The sequence below is a fragment of the Callithrix jacchus genome, chromosome 2 (genome assembly GCF_049354715.1).
Source record: "Callithrix jacchus isolate 240 chromosome 2, calJac240_pri, whole genome shotgun sequence".
NCBI lineage: Eukaryota > Metazoa > Chordata > Mammalia > Primates > Cebidae > Callithrix > Callithrix jacchus.
This window is the reverse complement of record NC_133503.1, coordinates 188,602,228-188,624,997: the sequence shown is the minus strand read 5'-3', so window position 1 is coordinate 188,624,997 and position 22,770 is coordinate 188,602,228. Positions and strand designations below refer to the sequence as shown.

The 22,770-nt window shown below is 41.9% G+C and overlaps 1 protein-coding gene across 4 annotated transcripts in view; it reads right to left on the bottom strand.

Moving 5' to 3' along the window:
* RETREG1 (reticulophagy regulator 1) overlaps window positions 1-22,770 on the bottom strand; it is a 146,880-nt gene that overhangs the window by 16,708 nt on the left and 107,402 nt on the right. The window contains exon 1 of one of the 4 annotated variants that reach the window (XM_003732372.7): window positions 20,997-21,377. The exons of the other annotated variants lie outside the window; for them this stretch is intronic. Coding sequence (XP_003732420.1) covers window positions 20,997-21,031 — 35 coding nt within the window. The 5' untranslated portion in view covers window positions 21,032-21,377. Of the gene's footprint in view, window positions 1-20,996; window positions 21,378-22,770 lie in introns of those variants that run through there. 4 annotated transcript variants of the gene reach the window in all.

Genomic DNA, 22,770 nt, shown 5'->3' with positions numbered 1-22,770 from the left:
GCTATTGGAGATACATGAATTTGAAAGCTAAGTTGGGGATTGGATACATGAGAAGAACCTGTTAAATGTAAGATATTTCGATGATTATACATTTCACAGGACAATAAAATGTTTTAGCATATACCTATAAACTTAAAAGTGTTTTTACAACTCAGTTATTTTTGAAAGCAAAAAATATATATTTTTTAATATATCAAATCTCATATCTTTTCACATATTTCTTGAGCTTAGATTTGAGAAGATAACTACCAACCAGAGATAGGAAACCTGGAGTGGACAGAACAAGAGCGGGAAGGGAAAAGAGTATATGGGAGGCAAGGAGAGAATATAAATGAATCCTGATAGTCTGGTTTGAGTTCTTGGGTTCTGTTGGGCCAAGAGGAAAGGTGCAAAGCAAATCCACCCATAGACATCCCCCATGAAGGAACCAATTCCCCTGTGCCTTAAGCTGGTTTCTGGCATTTGTAACACAAAATAAAGTGCCACGTGTTTCAGTGGAAGCAACGGAAAAACTGTCTAAAATATTTTACATTACAAGTAAACGTAACCATAAAAAAAGAGTTATAAGATTACACAGATTCGTATGACAGTTTTATTTAGGTGGCAATTTTTAGTAGAAAGAAAAGATGCAATTAGGTTGTATAATACATCAAGCAAAGGCAGTTTATCAACAATTCAAATAAAGGGTGCTACAGGCAGCATGAAATCAGAAGAGCTGACACTCAGCAGGGTTCAGGTACTGAACAGCACCTTGTAAACTTTCTGGCTTGTTAAATCCTTAGAACCAACCTGTGAGTGAACTATTGTGTATTATTCCTGTTCAACAGATTGAGGAAGTTGAAGCCCAGATATATTAGCTGTCTTGCTCAAGGTCAGAGAACTAATACATGATGGAATGGGGAAGTAATACATGGAACTGGGAATGCTCCTAATGTGAGGCGAGATACAGAAAAAACACTCTCTGGACTGGAACACGGGAACCATTGCAAAGATGTGTAGGAAAGCACATTCGGGCAGTGCCATGGGCAGGATTATGGATCCCTAAATGCCAAGCTACACAAATAGAAATCAAAATAGCTAAAAAGCGGCTTTGGTTCCCAGGTGAAACTCCTTGGTCCTAAGGAGTCTGGATTCCTATTTTCTCTCTGAACCCCTTCAGCTGTTCCTAAATTAGTACCCACAAAGTGATTCCATAATCATGAATCCAACTTCTCAAACCTAAACTACGACACATGCCCTTAATAATCATGACCATGGCAACTATCTGCCAAGCTCTCCCTGTGTGCCAGGCACGACGTTAAGCACCCTGCCTGCATTGTCCCACTGACCTCCACGCAATCCCCCTATGACCCCCAGCCCATTACAATACCCTGCAAGGTAGGGTTGTTTCCATTTTACCCAAAAGAAAACAGAGGCTGAAAAGGGCTTGAAACACAGCAGATTCCCTGGTTACTGACCACAACCATCGCATCTGATAATATTCTTTCATGGTAATTATCAATTGCAATTAAATATGACATTTGTAATACTGACTCCCTATTAGACTTAAGATTCCATGAAGGAATTCTTGGACAGTACTCTGTCTTCAGTAGCTAACAGAGCTTGACATCTATGAGGCACATAAAAATATTGAATAAATAAATGAATATAAACAGTAAACATCCAAAGAAGAAAATATCGAAAATAATTAATGGTAGTTATTTAGTGGCACCATATTTTTAATTCAGAAACAATTCTGAATGTTTCTATATATTATATGTTGGTAATAATTAGCATGCATTTCTTTACATGTATAAAAATATACAAAATAACATACAAAAAGTCCTCTTAAAAATCTGGAAAACAACTGTCATCTATATGGAAGAGTTTTGATTTGTTCTTTTTTGCGAATGGGCAGTTAAACTGTCTTCAAAATTAGGTAATTAGGAAATACGGGCCAGGCACAGCAGCTCACAACTGTAATCCCAGCACTTTGGGAGACCAAGGTGGGAGGATCCCTTGAGTCCTAGAGTTCATGACAAGCCTGGGCAACATGGCAAGACCCTGTCTCTACTTAAAAAAAAAAAAAAAGAAAGAAAGAAAGAAAAAAAAAAATATGCTTCATATTTCAAGACTTTCTGGAACTGAAAAATCAGTATTTCATATGGGATTTCTGCTGGCAAAACTTGAGCCTTAATGTGTGACTTGGGGATCCCTGGATACATGAGTATCTCCTCCAGGCACTCTTCCCACAGGGCCTTTGGCCATACCTGCATAGAACAGGACTGGGTCCTGATAACTTGAGTAGGGCAGAATGGAAAGATCAATGAATATCCTACCTTCAGATGGAATATCAGAGAAAAATGACTCCCTTTTTTGTTTTGCTTTTCAAGTTTTTGTGGGGCAACTGCACCCCACGGGAGAACATTTTCAGATAGGGTGTCTTCTCTCAAACACACACACACCATTCTAGTTAGGTTTTAACTCTTTCACATCTTTCTGAATTTATAGTGCAATAATCATTTCCACAGATGTTTTGCTCTCTGCTAGAAAACCTCCAGAAAGTGCATTATTTCACTACTCATTTTATTTTTAATTTATAAGAAATGGAAGTTGAAGCCAAATTATTTTTCAGAAAGTTTGCTATGTCACCATTCCATATTGACAAACTATTAAAAAAAAAAAAAAGGATTTGTTAAACCTAAGTTGTCACCTGGCAACCATGACAAACAGTTGCTGCAACCGTCACACCTATAAATACGCTTTGGCTTGGAGACTTTCATTCTCAGCTAGTGACTAAAGGTCTCATGCTCTCCACTGGTAGTGGACATCTGTTGATGCTAATTCCTGTCGAATTTTTCTTAGAAAGGTCAGTCAGTATCTGGTTACAGATTTTAACATTTCTTAGGGTAATGTATTAGAATTTTTTTTTAATCCTGTGGACATTTATGTTCCTCGGTGTGTGGGTACTTGCGTCTGAGGGTATGTAGGCAGAGAAACAAAATAAAAACAGGGCTCTATTTCTCTGCATGCGCATTCACAGAGTTAGAACCATGACAAAGCGAATAAGATTTGTCAACTGGAGGATTAAATAAGCAAACACAAGATTAAGAAATTACACAGCACTCAACATGAAGCACTCCCTTTCTCAGGCCAATCTGCCACGTGAACAACTCCTCCCAAAGCCAAGGACCAGAAGGCGCCAGTGAGTGCCGGCGTCTTCTGCCTGCAGAGCCCCACCTTCCTCAGGGCAACTTAGTGTTCTATTTGGGGCTCCCTCTTTTTTTATGCCAAGTTTAAAATGACTCAGAGATCAGCCACTTACTTTTTCAGATGGACCCTTTCCACCTCTCATCTCAAAACTGAGCACTGCTACCTCTCCAGGTGATCATCAATTATCCAGCCCACCTAGATCATTTGGAAGGCTGACACTCAACTACCCACTGTATTATTTATGTTATTACAGTTTCAAGTTTCTATGAACAAGATGCCAAGTGTAGGTCATTTTTCAGCATTTTTAATTTTAATATTTTAATAACTAGACTTTCATAAGCCCGGGGTATGAGTAATGCAAATTCCATTACTAGCACAGGACAAGCACCTACTTGAGACCTGCAGGAGATTAAACACCCTTTCATTTGTGACGGCCAAGATTTGCTCCAATCACTGTCCCTGAGGGCAGAAAAGATTTCTACTTTATCCCTGAAGGGCAGATAATATCAGATAGTCAAGAAATACTCCTCAAGGAAAACAAAACTGTTTCTGAGAAGCAGGTTTGCTAATTTAGCTATAAGCCTTTTCTTGTATTCTACTTAGAACCCACAATTTCCAATGAACTTCAACCCAGGGTTTACTGCAGTTGGAATCCAAAGTAAATGTCCCTTCCCTGTGTTGTAACATTTGACCTGCTTATATGAAACCTGTGATGACACTGAAATATATGTTTCCTACAGCACAAAAAAAGTCATTAACAATATTGTTCCTAATTTTGCTTTTTAGAGATGGCACCCATCACACTGGGCCTGAGCACTAGGTATATACAGCTTGAACACTGAATTCTCAAGTTTCTCCAAAGTGCTTTTATTATAAAGGCCAATTCAAATTACTTTTGTTTGGAGAATCAGCCTTTGTAATAAAAAGCAACAACCTGGAAGATGGCAAACCTGGGGTGATTATCACCCATTGAGATATTCAGCCAAGATGCTGGGCTATTTAATTAGGTCATCTTCCCAACCTAGTCCTTTAAAGAGTGTATCTCCCATTTATTTTCACATAAATAATCAGAGGCTTTTAAAGGAATATATGGCTACCAAGAGAATCAGACCCTTATCAGTCACAGAAAAAATGACAAACTTACTATCATGTCTCAATGCTTGCTAAACTTGCCCTCAGCCTCCCTCAATAGCAGATTTTGAGAATGAGCTATTATGTAAATAGTACATGTATTAATGGTAAATTAATATAATATAATATTCAACAATGGCATGCAGGGAAGATGGGTATGGGTATGCATTTGGAGTTATAGATGACAGAAACAAGAAATGGTGGAAAATTATTGATATGGTTTGAATCTATGTCCTCACCAAATCTCATGTCAAATTGTAGTCCCAAGTGTTGGAGGTGGGGCCTGGTGGGAGGTCATTGAATCAGGGCAGTTTCTCACAAATGGTTTAGCACCATCTCCTTGGTGCTGTGCTCATGATGGTGAGTGAGTCCTCAAGAGATCTGGTTGTTTAAAAAGCATGTGGCACCTCCCCCCTCTCTCTCTTACTCCTGCACTGGCTATGTAAGACATGCCTGCTTTCCCTTTGCCTTCTGCCATGATTGGAAGCTTCCTGAGGCCTCCCCAGAAGCAGAAGCCATTATGCTTTCTGTACAGCCTGCAGAACCATGAGCCAATTAAACCTCTTTTCCTTATAGATTACCCAATCTCTAATATTTTTTTATAGCAGTCCAAGAATGGACTAATACAGAAAATTGGTACAGAGGAGTGGCGGCATTGCTATAAAGATACCTGAAAAAGTGGAAGCGGCTTTGAGACTGGGTAATAGGCAGAAGTTGGAAGAGTTTGGAGAGCTCAAAAGAAGACAGAGAGATGAAGGAAAATTTGGAATGTCCTAGAGACTTGGATGTTTATGACGAAAATGCTGGTAGTGATATGGAAAGTGAAGGCCAGGCTGATGAGGTCTCAGATGGAAATGAGAATCTTATTGGGAACTGGAGCAAAGGTCACTTTTACTATGCCTTAAAGGCATCTGGCTGTATTGTGCCCGTACCCTGTAAAACTTTGAACTTGAGAGTGATGATTTAGGGTATCTTATGGAAGAAATTTCTTTTTTTCTTTTTTTTTTTGAGATGTAGTCTCACTCTGTCTCCAGGGTGGAATGCAGTGGCGCCATTGCGGCTCATTGCAACTTCCAACTCCCAAGTTCAAGTGATTTTCCTACCTCAGCTTCCCGAGGTAGGGAATTCTTCAATTATAGGCACACACCACCACACCCAGCTAATTTTTGTATTTTTAGTAGAGATGGGGTTTCACCATGTTGGCCAGGATTGTCTCAATCTCCTGACCTCGTGATCTGCCCCCGCCTTGGCCTCCCAAAATGCTGGGATTACAGGCATGAGCCACCACACCCAGTGGTGGAAGACATTTCTAAGTATGAAGGCATTCAAGATGTAGCCTAGCTGCTTCTAACAACCTGTGCTCATATGTGATGTGTGAGCAAAGAAATGATGTGAAACTGGAACTTACATTTAAAAGGAAAACAGACCATAAGTTTGAAAAATTAACAAGCTTGTCATGTGATAGAAAAGAAAAGCCCGTTTTTAGGGAAGGAATTCAACCACACTGCAGATATTTGCATAAGTAAAAAGGAGCCAAGTCTAAACAGCCAAGTCAATTCAGGAAAGCCCCATTGTCAAAGGCATTTCAGAGACCATCTAGCAACCTCTCCCATTGCTGGCCCAGAGCCCTAGGAAGACAGAATGGTTTTGTGGGGCAGGCCCAGGCCACCTCTGCCCTGAACAGCGTTGGGACACTGCTACCTACATTCCAGTAGCTCCAGCTCCAGCTATGGCTCAAACAGGCCAGGTATAGCTCCGGCTGCTGCTACAAAGGGTGCAAGCCATAAGCCTCGGCAGCTTCCACATGGTGTTAAGCCTGTAGGTGCACAGAGTGCAAAAGCTGAGGCTTGGCAGCTTCTGCCTAGATTTCAGAGGATGTATGGAAAAGCCTGCATGTTCAGGCAGAAGCCTGCTGCAAGGGCAGCACCACCCACTCTCTACTAGGGCAGTGCAGAGGGGAAATGTATAGTTGGAGCCCCCACATGGAGTCCTCACTGGGCCACTGCCTAGTGCACCTGTGAGAAGAGGGCCACCATATCCAGACTCCAGAATGGTAGATCCACCAGCAACTTGCCCCCTCAGGCTGAAAGCCACAGACACTCAGCACCAGCCCATGAGAACAGCTGCAGGGGCTGAACCCTGGAAAGCCACGGGGCAGAGATGCCCAAGGCCCTGGGAACATAAACTTCACACACGTGTGCCTGGAATATGGGACATAGAGTCAAAGGAGATTGTTTTGGAGCTTTAAGATTTAATGACTGACCGGCCACATTTCAAACTTACAGTGGGCCTTCTGTCCCTTTGTTTTGACCAATTTCTCCCATTTGGAATGGGAAAATTTACCCAATGCCTGTACCCCATTGTATCTTAGAAGAAACTAACTTGTGCTTTTACAGGCTCATGGGTGGAAGAGACTAACCTTCTCTCAGGTGGAACTCTGAACTTTTGACTTTTGAGTTAATGCTGGAATAAGTTAAGACTTTGGGGAGACTGGAAGCATGATTGTATTTTGAAATGGGAGACAGACATGAGATTTGGGGAGCCAGGGGCCAAATGATACGGTTTGGATCTGCCCAAATCTCATGTTGAATTGTAGTCTCCAGTGTATGATGTGGGGCCTAGTGGGAAGTGATTGGATGAAACACCTGAGGCTGGATAATTTATAAAGAAAATAGGTTTACTTGGTTTATACAGTTCTGCAGGCTATACAAGAAGCACAGCAGCTGCTGTCTTGCTATGTATTAAAAATATCTTCTATATAATGCAATGAATCAATTGAATTCTGTTATTAATCAATTCATTGGAATCATAAGAGCAAATGAAATGAATATTCTTGTCACCAAGAATGTAGGGATATAGTGATACAGTAATACACAGTAGCATGGCCACCACAGATGATACGGGGAGGCCATTCCAGGGTCTAACTAGTCCACATGAGGAATCTGTGTTTCTCTGCTTGTGAAATAAGAAGCTGAATGTTAACCCTTTTTGGATCATTGCCCCCCTTTAAAATATCTGTGGATTTTTATGGCTGCAATCTTCACTGATGTTATCTTTCTTTAGCAAAGCCAGTAAAATATAGAACTAGAAATTCTGTGTTTAATCAAAGCAAGGATTTCTGATTTCACTGGAAACAAAAATGGGGGTTAAAACGCAAAGGCTAATTCATAAGAAACAATGGGTGCTGCTAGATTTCAGGGCCTAATCCAGGAGTAATAAAATCTTCCTTTCTCATTTTTATTGTTGGGCATAACAAGGCTATTATAACCTTTCCTTATATATTGCAAATAATGGTCACTTTCAAGCTACTTTCTTGTTATCAGTTAACATCCTCCTTTCCTTATCTAGACTGATATAGATTAGTTATTAATTCCAAAGCATATTTTAAAAGAAACTGGTATTTGAGTCAGGTGTGACAAGACAAAAATTTTTAAGAAAAGAGACAGGTATGAATATTCTTAGACTCAGGGTACAACTTGAATGCTGACTGGGGACTAACAAACCTAGCAGTACGACCCTGTAGTATTCGATTCAATTCACCTAGGTGCAGGTATTTAGGGGGTTATAGAACTGCCAACTGATTTAGGGCTTCAAACAAATTGATGTATTAGGCATGATTTCTAATTTTACCTATTTAATAAAGGAGCAAGAATTTAATGACAGAAGTCAAACCCAAGTAAAAGATCATTCTAAACTTTTCTATTCATCCCCCACAAACCTTTTTAGTTTTGTCCACACTTAAAAAAAGTAGTATTAGCAACTTTCTCTTACTCTCTCCAATGCATTTGACTTAATTTTCATAAACAGGTGTATGTATTACAATATAGGTTTACCTAACATATCAAATGTCAAAGCAATGGTGGTCTAAACAAGAGAGCAGTTCATTTCTCCCTCATGTGACAGCAGAGCATAGAGGTCCCAGGCTGATATGAGACATCCATAATGTTGGAGACCTAGGCCCTTTCCATCTCATTGCTCAGACACTGTCGAATCACGATGGCACCCCGTGGACTTTGCCCCATCCACACTGCTACCAGCAGGAAGCGGGTAAAGCGAAGCCGAGAGAATTCCCCTTTCTCTTTAAAGTCATGGCCTGCAAGTTGCCTGTACAACTTCCATTCACCTCCCACTGGCTGGAGCATGGAAACATGGCCATGCCTACCTGCAAGAGAGCCTAGGAAACATAGTTCAATTGCTGGTGACCACCCAGCTGAAACTCAGAATTCTATTAACCAGAAAGAGAGGGAAGCTGAGTATTTGAGAACAACCAACAGAATCTGCCCCAACAATTCTTTTTGATCTCTTATTTCAGCAGTTTACATAAATTATAATTAAACTGTGCAATAACAGTGAAAACAACCAGCACAAAGAGACTTGAGAATAAACACAACTGACTTAGTACGCACACAAGTCAAATGGTAGAAGCAGTAGAGCAGGAGTAGGCAAACACTTTCTGTGAAGAGCCAGACAGTAAATACTGTTGGCTTTGTTGGCTATACAGCTCTGCCTTTGTAGCAAGAATGCAGCCACAGACAATATGAAAATGAAAGAATATGGTTGTGATCCAATGAACTTCATTTACAAAATCAGGCTGCAGGGTGGATTTGGGCCCAAGCACAGGAGCCTGCTAGTTCAGGGTGTCATAGGTTCAGACACATGACTATACAAAGGTGATGAAAATCACGAATTCAGCAAGCTGCTAGGAACTATTAAGCGGGCTTCTCTCTAATAGCACCTCCTATTTACTAAGCACACACCAAGTGCTAGGCAGGACATTAGGAGCTTTGTTATTACCTCTAATCCTCACAACAATCTGACAAGGTGGGTAAATGCCTCTATTTTCCAGATGAGAAAGCAGACAGAGCCAAGAAGAGGCAACCAGGATCAGAACCCAGTCTGTCCAGCCTCACCCCACCAGCTTCCAAAGCCTGTTCTCTGCCAGGTGAAAGTTCTTCCCAGAAGTTGGATGACAAATTGTCCTTTAGCTAACAATAAGTGAAATAAATGCACACAATTTCTTGTCACACTATCAGCAAACCTGCTATGTCAGATAGGACGTGTAAAATATTACAATGACAAAAGCTTTCCTCTGATCTTAAAATAGCCCCTGCCTAACAGTTTACTGGGGCTTTAGCAAGAAAGCACCTAGCCTTCAGATTTTCCTGGGTAAAGTTGCCAAGGTCATGAGCTTCACAACATTGGTAACTAATAGGGGGTGGGGGGGGATCAAAGTCGAGGTGCCATCAACATCACTGACCACTTATAAGGTCTCTGAAAGTTTATCTAAATAAAGAGAAAGATTATCACCCTCTGTCCTCGTCTTGGGACAGGCATGTACCATTCCACCCTTGCCACACACGGCAGACCACACTAATGTGTCATAGCACTCTTTCCAGAAATTTCCCAACAAGTCCTCATGAACCTAATAAGAGCTCCAGGCACTATTTCCAGTTTATAGGAGTTGGCATGAGAGAACAAAGTCATCAAATTCTCAACGCTTGCCCTATGGGACACAACAGCTTCCAATTTTCCCCCTACCGTGCCCCCAAAGAAAGGATTATCAGTTATCTCCCTTATCATCAGTGCCAATGTTTGTTGTACCTTAGTTTATTGAGCAAATCTCTTCTTGTTTCAGCAAGCAAGTCAATTCATTCCAGGTTTATCATTTTGGCATTCATTTTATAATGTTTATCTCAAAGCCTTCCTGAGCACAAACAAATATGCTTCCAAAAGGAAGTTTTCACAATATTTCAGAATGGAGAAACTATGACTAAAGTCATGCATCATTTACCAGTGGGGATATGTTGTAAGAAATGCATCATTAGGCTATTCTGTCATTGTGTGGACACCACAGAGTGTACTTACACAAACCTGGATGGGATAGCCTACTACACACCAGGGCTACAGGGTACAGCCTATTGTTTCTAGGCTACACACCCATATAGCACACTAGTGTACTGAATACTGTGGGCAACTGTAACACAATAGTAAGTGTTTGTGCATCTAAACATAGAAAAGTACAATAAAAATACAGAATAAAAGATACAAAATGGGGCCAGGTGCAGTGACTCACGCCTGTAATCCCAATACTTTGGGAAGTCAGGACAGATGGATTGCTTGAGCTCAGGAGTTCAAGACCAGCCTGGGCAACATGGCGAAACCCCATCTCTACAAAAAATACAAAGATTAGCCAGGCATGGTGGTACATGCCTGTAGTTGCAGCTACTCAGGAGGCTGAAGCAGGAGGATCACTTGAGACCAGGAGGTCAAGGCTGCAGTGAGTCAAGATTGTGCCACTGCACTCCAGCCTGGGCAACACAGCGAGACCCTGCCTCAAAAAAAAAAAAAAAAACAAGTGCACCTATATAGTGTACTTATCATGGATGGAGCTTGTAGGATTGGAACTTTCTCTGAGTGAGTCAGTGGTAAGTGAATGTGAAGGCCTAGGACATTACTGTTCAGTACCGTAGACTTTATAAGCACTGTGCACTTGCTGAGTAAAATTATTTAAAAGTTTCTTTAACAGTTCCCTAGCTTACTTTAACTTATTTACTTTAGAAACATTTTTTAAACTGTTTGACTCTTTTAATATCACTTAGCCTAAAATACACATTGTACAGCTGTACAAAAATATTTTCTTTCTATTTTACAAGCTTTTTGCTATTTTTGATTTTTCACTTTTTAAACTTTTTTGTTAAAAACTAGGACATAAACACACACATTAGCCTAGGCCTACCCAGGGACGAGATGATGAAGACATCACCAGGCGACACAGGTTTCTCCACTCCAGTATCATCTACAGGACCACTGTCATATATGCAGCCATGTCCTAATGCAGCGTGTGACCATATTTAGAATTAATGTTCCATTTACTTCAATCGTGGAGTCTACTCCAGTTACTTTGGAGGAAACTTATCCACCACTAATGTCATAAGCTACTCCAGAAACATATATGTGCCACATAATTTGTGATTCCTGAAGAGAATGTTCTAAGCAGTAGAAATTAGTTTGTTTTATTTTGTTTAGATGGAGTCTCCCTCTGTCACCTAGGCTGGAGTGCAATGACATGATCTTGGCTTACTGCAACTTCCACCTTCCAGGTTCAAGCAGCTCTCCTGCCTCAGCATCCTGAGTGGCTGGGATTACAAGCATGCGCCACCATGCCCAGCTAACTTTTTAATATATATTTTTAGTAGAGACAGGGTTTCACCATATTGACCAGGCTGGTCTTGAACTCCTGACATCGTGATCCGCCCTCAGCCTCCCAAAGTGCTGGGATTACAGGCATGAGCCACCATGCCCAGCGCAGAAACTAGTAATTTCTAAGAAACATAAACACATTCATAACCCCCTTACCTTATCTAAAATTAGAGTTTATAGTTTTTAGAGGAATAATTTTAAGATTCTGCACTGATAGATGGGTTTGTTTTCTTTTCAAAATGAAGCACTTCCTTACAATTCAACCAAACTATCACTATGAAAAGTCACGTCTTGAGTCAGAGTAATATTTGTGCCCAGCTACTTCTGTTTTGTTTATATGGCTAGCAAGGAGGCCATTCCTCATGGTAATTACTATGTGACACTCGTGTCTAACCACCTCTGGGAGTGCCAGTGTTTACCCATGAAACACTTGCATGTTGAGGACACAGCAACCCTTCGTAAATCACTGCTATCAGTGAGAGAGAACATTCTGGGCTTTGACCCGTTCCATCATCTGTTCCCGTATCAGGCACTTAACAACTGCAATTCTCCCTTCCAAAGCAAAGAATCTGCAGTCTGGTAAAGCCCCGACCCCCACCCGCACTGACACAACTCAGGGCCACAGAGCAACATCTTTAATACCCTCCATGGGAGTTACCCAGTGGGTAATAATTACACCTAGGGCAGGTCAACTCTGCAAAAGTGAGGATGAAGCAGGACAGAGGTTGTGGCCTGGCCTGAAAGACCATGGGAGCCTCCCTTTAAGATGATCATTTCATCCGTCTCCCTAATGAAAGGGTGAGTTTGTCCCTATAAAGTGGAGCAACACAACTGTCCTCTTGATATCTACACAGAGCCCATGGGCCTCTCTCAGGGACGCTGGGACATTCCCTACACCACCGTTTCCCAGCTTCTGCCTCAGGATGCTTTGAACCTAGATGAACTGCAACGCATTGCTACATCCAGGTTTTGCCTCGTGCCTTTATCAATTTGGGATTCAGAGACAGCAGGTGCCAAGGTTTTAAGAAGACAGTTCACTGGTGAGACAGTGCAAGGAGAGGAAAGAGAGATGAGAGAATGGGTGAATGAGAGACTGTGAAAATGAACAAGAGTATGAAAGAGAAATTAGAAAAAAAAATACAGAAAAGGGCCTATTAGGGTAGAATTGTCTGCCCTCATTTCATCTCCTTCACAAGAAGACATTGGAGGAGGTTATTCCCACTCAGCCCTAAGATGATGAAGCCAATATTCCTGCAGGATGTCATGTTTGTTTTCCCATTCAGAGTTCACTAGTGGTTTCACAAGAACAGCTGACAAAATGTAAACAGTTTTAAAACTTTCAGACTGGGGCCTGAAGGTCTGTGTTCTGAGTCTTGGCAGCCCTTTTTGTACATTAAGAATATTGGTTGCAAGAGGACCAACCAGCTACAGAAACACACCAAACTCCCTGGATTTTAGTAGAAAGAGACATTTGATTGCTGAAGAAAATACTGATTTTCCAAGCAACAGATAAGCATTGCAGGCGGCTGTCCTGCATTCTCAAATGCAAAACTGAGGCAGCGTATCTTTCTCTCTATCTCCAACCCTCAACTGACCTTCTCTGGAACAGAATTACTTTTGGTGCCTAGTCTTAAGTTAAAAACTAGGCAAATGGGACATTTACTTTTCTCTGCTTCTTCAAAGGCATGTGTGTCTGTGTGTGTGTGTGCATCTAATTTGTGTGTGGCAAAGGGATGTGGAAGAAGACCATACAGGAGTGCATTCCAGAGGGTCCAACTCACTTGCCAGAGGAGAGCTGAAATTTTAGCTCCAAACCTCCAAATGGCTCAATCAGAAATGGAAATAGGACCAGTCAGAAGATTCAGAGTGCTCAAAAGACTAAACCAAACCAACCACACAAAAGACATACGCACGTCCTGAGCCTGAAATTCACCGTGTGGGTACTCATTTCTCTGTAAGATGCACTGGGCAGACATCCTTGCTTTTTACCTAAAGAGTAAATACTTTCACTCAGCACAGTCCATGGCATAATATCAATGTTCACCTGGGTTAAAGCAATCCTAGGAAGGGTGTAAACAAGATGAACCTACCACAAAGAGCCCACAGACCCTGTAGAGCAGACTAACCACAACGGTACTCCAGAGCCGTTCAGGGAGTTGGCGCCTCTCCTGAAAAGGGATCCCAGGTAACTCTGCACACCCACTCGAGGAGACCAACTCCTAGAGAGAGTGGGTAGACAGCATGTTAAGCACCTGCCCTATATATTATGTCTGGCAATAAGGATTTTCTCAAAAGGTAAACCAAAGATGGTTTGAGGTGTTTTTACTCGACATGACCTATTTTGTATTACTTAAGGAAATGTATAATTTATGTATTATTATTATTGTTAAAACCTACTTTTGAGGACTTAACAATGAGCCATTCTCTAAAGTGAATATTTAATGTGGCTCACCATATTTAATCTATAAACCCTATAAAGTAGGGCAGATGACAAAATGAAATTCAGAGAAGTTAAGCAGCTTACCCCAGGTCACCTAGCTAATACCTGGTGAGGCTGAGATTTGCAGCCAGGAGTAAAAACGGCATTGCATCATTCTAAAACTCATGCTCACAGTCAACCAAGAGAATGGTTAAAACGGTTCAAATATTCAGTGTTTATGCTTTAATATGCAAGCTTCAATTAACTAGAAAATTATTCACGTAGAAGAGCTTATTCATCAAGCGACTACGCATCATTCTGTTACAGAGAGAGGTCATTGGCCTGAATTTTTTTTTTTTTTTTTTCCTGAGATGGAGTCTCTCTCTGTTGCCCAGGCTGGAGTGCAGAGGCACGATCTTGGCTTACTGCAACCTCCACCTCCCAGGTTTAAGAGATTCTCCTACCTCAGCCTCCTGAGTATCTGGGACTACAGGCATGTGCCACCACACCTGGCTAATTTTTTTGTATTTTTAGTAGAGACGGGGTTTCACCATGTTAGTCAGGCTGGTTTTGAACTCCTAACCTCAAATGATCCACTGCCTCAGCTTCCCAAAGTCCTGGGATTACAGGTGTGAGCCACCACGCCCAGCCTGGCCTGCAGTCTTTTTAAGAGCATGAGAGAGCACCAGATGGCAAGTACTACCAGAGATACCCTTTCCACTAACAACTGATAAAACTTTATAGCCATAAATATTAAGTAAAACTTTTTTCTCTTTCAGATAGTTGTAAATTAAAGCCTAATTTCTTCAACATTCTTCCCAAGGGAAGAGTGGGCTGTATGTCCCCTCCCCTCTAATCAGCGCCCTTGGGCTGCCAGACCAATCGGATACGGTGCGAGTCACGCTGTCCCAGCTTCTGGGCCCAGGCCTTAAGAAACAGGCGATCATAAAGGTGGGTCAACTCAAAGGATAGGATATGTTTGCAGGCATTTAAAAATGCTTCCGGAGTATCTAGATGCTACTGAAAAATGCTGCTGAGAGAGAAAAGCAGCAGACAAATTGTACATATGAGATGCTTACTGTAACTTCGCCAAGAAAATACATCAGGAAGAACCAGAAGACAGCATAACAGTATTTTTTCAGGGCATTTAGATTACAGTTGATCTCTCTGCCTTTATATTTTTTCCCAGTACTATTTTTATCTTCCCAAATGAACAGCTATAACATCCTTTAGTGGGAAAATTGTTTAAAGAGACACTGTTTTTAAAAGATACAAACAGTAGTGGATCAGACTTGCCCCTTAGGCAAGACTTCATGCCCACATAGCTTCTGCAGGACCCAGATTAGCCCAGTGTAGAGAAGCAGCAAGACGCTCTGATGGATTTAGACTGATTTGCCATAAAGAGAAGAGAGGCTGGGAATAAGGGGAAGCCCATACAGTTCGGCTTCTGTCCTGTCAGTCACCAGGCACAGACCCTCCCCATGGCCACCCATAGCAGCTGCAGCCCTCCTTGGGTATGGTAAACAGAGAGATCTTCAGCACATTTTAGGAACAGCAGCAGAGCATTAGTCACTCTGTGTTTATAAAATAGCAATCAGCTTTCACAGAGGTGTGATTACAGGAAACTCGCTGGGACGCTGCAAGGGTTTAGGAAGCACACTACTTCTTAACTGGTGATTCAGATATCTCACACAAAACAATCTCAAAAAACTCCCTTGCATCAAAAACGGACTGCATTGTTCTACATGTTCTTAATCAATTTTAAATATTAGCCCAGCTGGGTCAAAGTAGGATTTTTAAAAGTGGTAAACATTTTCTATATCTAAGAGATATTTTCCATGACTATGGTAGAAGAGTGGAAGAAAAATAAATAATTCCATAGGCCAGGCACAGTGGCTCACGCCTGTAATCCCAGCACTTTGGGAGGCTGAGGCAGGTGGATCACGAGGTCAGGAGTTCAAGACCAGCCTGGCCAAGATGGTGAAACCCAGTCTCTACTACAAATACAAAAAAAATAGCTAGGCATGGTAGCGGGTGCCTGTAATCCCAGCTACTCAGGAGGCTGAGGTAGAGAATCCCTTGAACCTGGGAGGTGGAGGTTGCAGTGAGCCAAAATCATGTCACTGCACTACAGCCTGGGTGACAGAGTGAGAATCTGTCTCAAAAAAAAAGAAAAGAAAAATAATTCCTTCCACAAATATTTAGTGAATGTCTACTATGCCTTAGAGATATATAAATGAAGGAGCCGTAGCACAGTTAGAATTAAATGCTCACTCTTATCTTGGCCCACAATCAGTCTCTCATGAGGCTGACCTCTGCAGGCTCATGAGAGCAAATATTTCAATTCTCTTTCCAGCTCCAATTTTTTTTTTAATTTTAATTTTTAGTTCTGGAGTACATGTACAGGATGTGCAGGTTTGTTATATAGGTAAATGTGTGCCGTAGTGGTTTGCTAAAACTATCCACCCATCACCTAAGTATCAAGCCTAGCATGCATTAGCTACTTTTCCTAATGCTCTTCCTCTCCCCAGCCTATCCCCAGCAGGCCCCAGTGTGTGTTGTCCCCCTCCCTGTGTCCACATGTTCTCACTATTCAGCTCCCACTTATAAGTGAAAACATGTGGTGTTTGATTTTCTGTTCCTGCATTAGTTTGCTGAGGACAATAGCTTCCAGCTCCATCCATGTCCCTGCACAGGACACAATCTCATTCCTTTTATGGCTACATAGTATTCCATGGTGTAAACATACCATATTTTCTTTATCCAATCTATCGTTGATGGGCATTTGGGTTGATTCCATGTCTTTGCTATTGTGAATAGTTCCAGCTCCACTTTTAGTGACCTCACATGGTGATGTGAAATCACCACAGTGGGAGTATTTACACCACAGGAATCTGCAAATGCTAAAGATCAGGGATTCCCTACCGCAGAGAGCAGACTGCATGACATTCACACACACCGCTTCCTACAAGGCCCAGTGAAGGACTCCTGTGTACTTCTCCTACTTCAGCCACTCCCTCCTTTCTCCTTGGGTGCCAATCCTACTGACCTTTCTGCGCCCACACTGCTCTTCTTTAAGTGCTAAACACACCCAGGGCATCGTCAGCACCTTCACAGCTATATACGTGTCTAACTGACAGGCTCCACAGGAGTCAGTCACCTGCCTTGGAATCACAACTCCCTCACTTCACGGCTGTGTGAACTTTGTTTACTTCACCTCTCTGTACCTGTTTCAAAACCAAAGGCCACTTATGACGTTTTCAAACATGCAAAAGCTGAAACACACTGGCTCACAGGGATCCCAGTGGCACCCTGGTGAAACTCCAGTGCAAGGCTTTTCTCCTCATCACCCCATTTTTTAAAGAAATAGTATTATCGACAATAGGCTTTGTCAACAACGTAAAAATTAAACCTAAAATCTGGCTAATCTGAATTATTAAAACATCTGGATATATTTAAGTCAATTTCTTTTAAACCTTCGAAGAATAAAATTTAGTGCAATTACGAATGACGTTTTGGCTTTAAAAGTCCTTTGGGGGTCTTAAATACAATAACTCTTCGTATATCCAGAACACACATGTATGGCAGCCCAACTGCTCCAGAGTCAAGTGATCACAGAAAGCCTGTGAGTAGCCAAAACTTGTTACTAAGTTCCAGCTGTATGGGCTCAGTGGCTTTTGCAGACAAACTTTTCAGCCCCTACTGTATGATAGTCCAGTAGGATGTTTCCCAGGGACCTGGACTTACAGGTGACATTCTGCTGTTAGTCCCCTCCCCCAGCCCCAGCCTGCACGCCAGGTACTTTCCCACGTGACCGTTTTAACTTTCATTTCCTCAGTCCCTATTATCTGAAATACTCTTGCTTACTACTTTTTCACGTTGGGGTCTGTCTCTGCACCCAGGCTGTGTACTCCGTGAGAGCAGGGGCCTGACATCACCCTAGCTCCTGGCACAGCAGCAGGCTGACATTGGGACCGCCATAAAGCCCTACCAAGTGAAGCAATGAATGTGTGAATACGATGATCTGGGAAGTGCTTCCACAGGAAGATGCATGAAGAGCTTCGTCTTGGTGCCCAGGGTCCCTCTCCCTTTAGGACAGCTAGAACAGGGACCGTCCCCCTTTCCATACCCCTCAGTTCAGGCTGTTGAAGACATTAGAGGTCCTCCGAGGCCCCGGCTCCAAGGTGGGCCAAGGAACCATTGCACAGCCAGCTGGTAGGCGCTGGCCAGGGTACAGGCTTCCTCTTATTTCTTGACCTTGGCTGCTGCCCTAGTCACTGCCCCATTGTTCTTTCCTTCTTCTTGGGCACCTGAGGCTCCCTGTTTGGGCTTCTGTCTTCCTCGCCTGCTTCGAAGTGGCATTCAGGCTCACCCTTTCCCCTCACCTCTCAACCTTGGAAAAGGGCATGGCGTCTCCAGAGGCTCTTACTAAGGACTGTGTATTGCTGACAAAAGATAAACCACAAAAAGCAGGGGTTTCTCCTGGACCTGCCCCCTCTCTGGCCATTGGTTCACCAAGTCCATTTGGTGAATATCAAATGGTGCCTTGGGGCCATCAGACCACAGAGCAGTCTGCCGTGGATGCCTGCGCCCTACACCAGGATACACTTATGAAGCTGCCGAGATTCAGCTTCCACTGATTTTTTAAAACCCAAACTCAGATTTAGCTCACTGGTGGTTGCAGAGCAATCCAGGTCACCAAGTGCCAACATGGGACTAAAGTAATGAACAAGTCTCAGCGTGAGACTCAACTAGAACCTGCTGCAATCCAGCTCTAAGAACATACTTTGTCAGTAAACACCAACAGCTGTTTTTCTTTCAGACAAGGCACCAAAAGATGTGTCCAATGGCATTTCATTTCACATTTAGCAAGAGTAAAATTCCTTTTCCATTCCAATCTTTTTTTTTTTTTTTTTTTTTGAGACAGGGTCTCACTGTCACCCAGGTCGGAGTGCAGTGGTCTGACTACGGCTCACTGCAATCTCCACTTCCTGGGCTCAGGTGATCCATCTCAGCACCCTGGTGCACATACCCAGCTAATTTTTTGTAGTTTTTGGAGGGACAGAGTCTCCCTATGTTGCCCAGGCTGGTCTCAAACCCTTGAACACAAGGGATTCTCCTGCCTTGGCCTTCCAAAGTGCTGGGATTACAGGCATGTGCAATGGCACCTGGCCAGTTGTAATCTTTTATTTCTAGCCTAGGTCTAAACTTTCCCCTTGTCTGGATGTCCCTTCTTTCTGCTAAGATAGGAGAAAAAACAAACATATGAAGTAAGGCAAAGTATATTGTATAGAAAACCACCAACTGAAAAGAGCTTAAGTTATCTCATCAAAATAAAAACTACAGGTAGCAGGGGAAGGTGGCACAGGAACCTCAAAGGAGAGGGAGTCTCCCATTTTCAATCCACTGTATTACTAATCCTTGGTAATCATCATCATTATATGTGTGTATAATATAGAGTTATGTGTGTGTATATATAGCTATACAATGTCTACACACTCTTATCTGTTTACCCTTTTTAACCAGCAAAGCATTCTTAGAAATTCTTTTGTTTAGTATATATCACAAACTGTTAGTTCAAAATATTTATCAGTAATGAATTACTACTTAATTGTGATAACATTGCATTTCATTAAAGCAACCTTAATCACATTTCTGCCAAATCTCTCCCTCCTTTCAACCTCTAAAATGAGTAGGCCGCATAAATATTTATTGCACATATCGAATAACTTGTCAATACATTGCATCCTACAAGTATGTATTCAAAATGCCTATTCTGTGCAAAATTCTATGCAGAGAGCTGGTGGGAATGCCCAGGTGCCAAGAGGAAAATAAAGGTCCTGCTTTCAGAAATGTCTGTCATGGAGGGGATACATACAATACAATACAAAAAAGTAAATCAACCCATCGTCTCCAACCAAATCTGCCACTTACATTTTTCTAGAAATGTTTTCTTAACCAGTTAACCCATATCCTACTCTAGGCACGTCTATCAATGTCACCTTTACGTACTTGATTTACTGTGTCATTTTATGTAGAAAGTTGTTTCACTGTTCGATTAAATGCCAATATAATGTTGATGTATTAGGAAGGAATCTGTAAGAACCTAGAAAACTAGAGAAAAGTAGCTTTAACGGACTTTATTACAATTAATTATAATCACCGCACACACAAACATGCCCCACATGCCCATGGCTGAAAGGGGATGCTTGTCTTTAATACAATGACAAAATATACATTTTGGTGCCCTTGTTCCTAGAGAGTTACCAGTTTCCACTTTCTTTGGCAAGAAAATTGTCTGACTCCTTTTCTTATTGAATAATTTTCTGTCTACTTCATATCCAGATTTCAATGGCCCCAATTTAAATTCCAGTGAAGGCATCTAACTGACTCCTACGAATGTTCACAGCAACGTGGCTACAGTGAAGATTTTCACTTTGGGCACACAGTTATGCTCATATGACTAGGAATTAGTCGCCTGCTTCCTTTCCCTTCTCTTGATCTCCCCTTCTTAGAGTTAGATATTAATATAAACAGCGATAGAATTAGTGTGCTGTAAAGGGAGCCCAAGTAATCAGATTTTCAGGAATAGAACTATGGCTTTAACAAGTTTTACAATATCAAAATGGTATATTGGTCCAGTGTTTAACCTTTAGAAATGCTTAACAGATCTTTCAAATGCAAACGGTTTTTAAAAATGTTCGATAGCTTAGATTTCCAACAACTATCATGTAATGTTAAAAATTCACATCAAAACATTCAAGTAGATTCTACATTATGTACCAAAAACCTTTTTTTTTTAAAAAAAACTTCAGGCCATTACTTTCTGAGTCAAGAAAAGCACTTACTGGTGCAGGTTTTTAAGCGCACACTAAGTTATTTGTCTCTGGAGTTAGTTCATGCCAAAGAAAATTGTTTCCTAGAATTAAAAGATTACATCCTTAATATTTTTACATGTTAAACTACTTTTTAAATTAGTCATAATATTTTTTAAAAGATAACTAGCCAATGAAACAGACCGAAGAACAAGTAAGTATGCATATACCACAATTACCTTTTGCCTGGTCCAAAGTCTTCACCTTCAGGCATTTCTGCCCTTTAAAAATAACAGTGGTGAGGGCTGCAGCACCTGCCCACCGCAGCTAATGTGGCCAAACAATAGTTTCTTTTCTACTCTAATGCTGAATATCAGGAGGGAGAGAAACCCAGTAGAGACGTTCTTTCCTTTTCGGGGAAAAAAGTGCTCCTCCCTTACTCAGAAAGTTGGTGTTTACAAACTTCCAAAGCGCCTGCCTGCCTTGAATGAAGCTAGGAGCTGGGTTATTATCACTGCCCCCTTCTAAAAATAAATAGGTCACCTCTTACTCCCAGTACCGTGACAGGCGGCTGGAAGGGAGCTCTGCCCAGCTGCCCCACATTCTCCCTCCAGTCGTGTGAGAAGGTGTCCCTGCTCAGCCAGTAACCTTCATTGGATGACTTCACCTAGGCCCGCCTGCCCTTTCTCTTCCCCCAGCTTTTTTTTTTTCCTGGCATGATCAGGTACCCACCTAAGGGTGGAGTGGCCACAGGAGGTTGAAACTTCGCCCTGGGCTATCAAATCTCCTCCTTCGAGTCACAGGAGGGAGTTGGAGAGCAGAAAGCAAAACAGGCTGTACCTGTGAGTGTTGGAGGTTTGTTTGGGGAACGTCTAGCCACTCAGCAAAAAGATCCCTCGCTCAAAAAAGTTCAAAACTAAAGCCATTAGGCAAGGAGGTTTTGAGGGATATTGTTTTGCAAGAAAATCTTTCTTCGAGTCACATAGATTTCTCAGCTCACCAGAAGCACGCATACAAATGTTCATGTGTTCATCCAGGCAAAATGCTTTTCCCCAGGACTTCCCTGTCCTCAAGGGCAGCCTATGCCAGGCATAGGGAGGACTGTGGGTCTGGATGTTTTCATAGCTTGGTTGTCACTGAAGAGGGGTGATCCTTCATTTCCTTTTTTAAAAGAGTATGACAAAAATCAATTCAAGTCTTGCTCTCAAAAAGGCCAGAAGAAATATTATTGAGATTCCTTTAGGAATATATCCTGAAAGCTTTGGACAAAAAGTTGAAGCTATTTTTTTTTCTTGACTAGGAATATTAGGGATGGCAGAAAGCAAGATCTAATTATAAAGAAACAATACTCTTTTCAAAATGTGTTGCCGGGTGCTCTGGCTCAGGCAGGAGGATCATTTGAGCCCAAGAGTTCAAGACCAACCTGGGCAACACCCCATCTCTACCATAAATACAATTAGCTGAGCCTGATGGCATGTTCCTGTGATCCCAGATGCTTGGGAGGCTGAGGTAAGACAATTGCTTGGACCCCAGAGGTGGAGGCTGCAGTGAGCCAAGATCGTGCCACTGCACTCCAGCCTGGGTGACAGAGCAAGACCCTGTTTCTTTAAAAAAACTAAAATAAAATAAATTTTAAAAATAAAAAAATAAAACTCTGTGTATTCCATTGTTATAGCTAATCCTAGCATGTTATCTGCATCTAATGTATATTTTAGTTTTTTTTAGTTTTTGTTTTTGAGACGGAGTTTCCCTCTTGTTGCCAAGGCTGAAGTGCAATGGCGTGATCTCAGCTCACTGCAACCTCTGCCTCCTGGGTTCTAGTGATTCTCCTGCTTCAGACTCCCTAGTAGTTGGGATTACAGGTGCCCACCACCATGCCTGGCTAATTTTTTGTATTTTTAGTAGAGACACCATTTCACTATGGTAGCCAGGCTGGTCTCAAACTCCTGACCTCAGGCGATCCACCGGCCTCAGCCACCCAAAGTGCTGGGATTACGGGGATGAGCCACCACG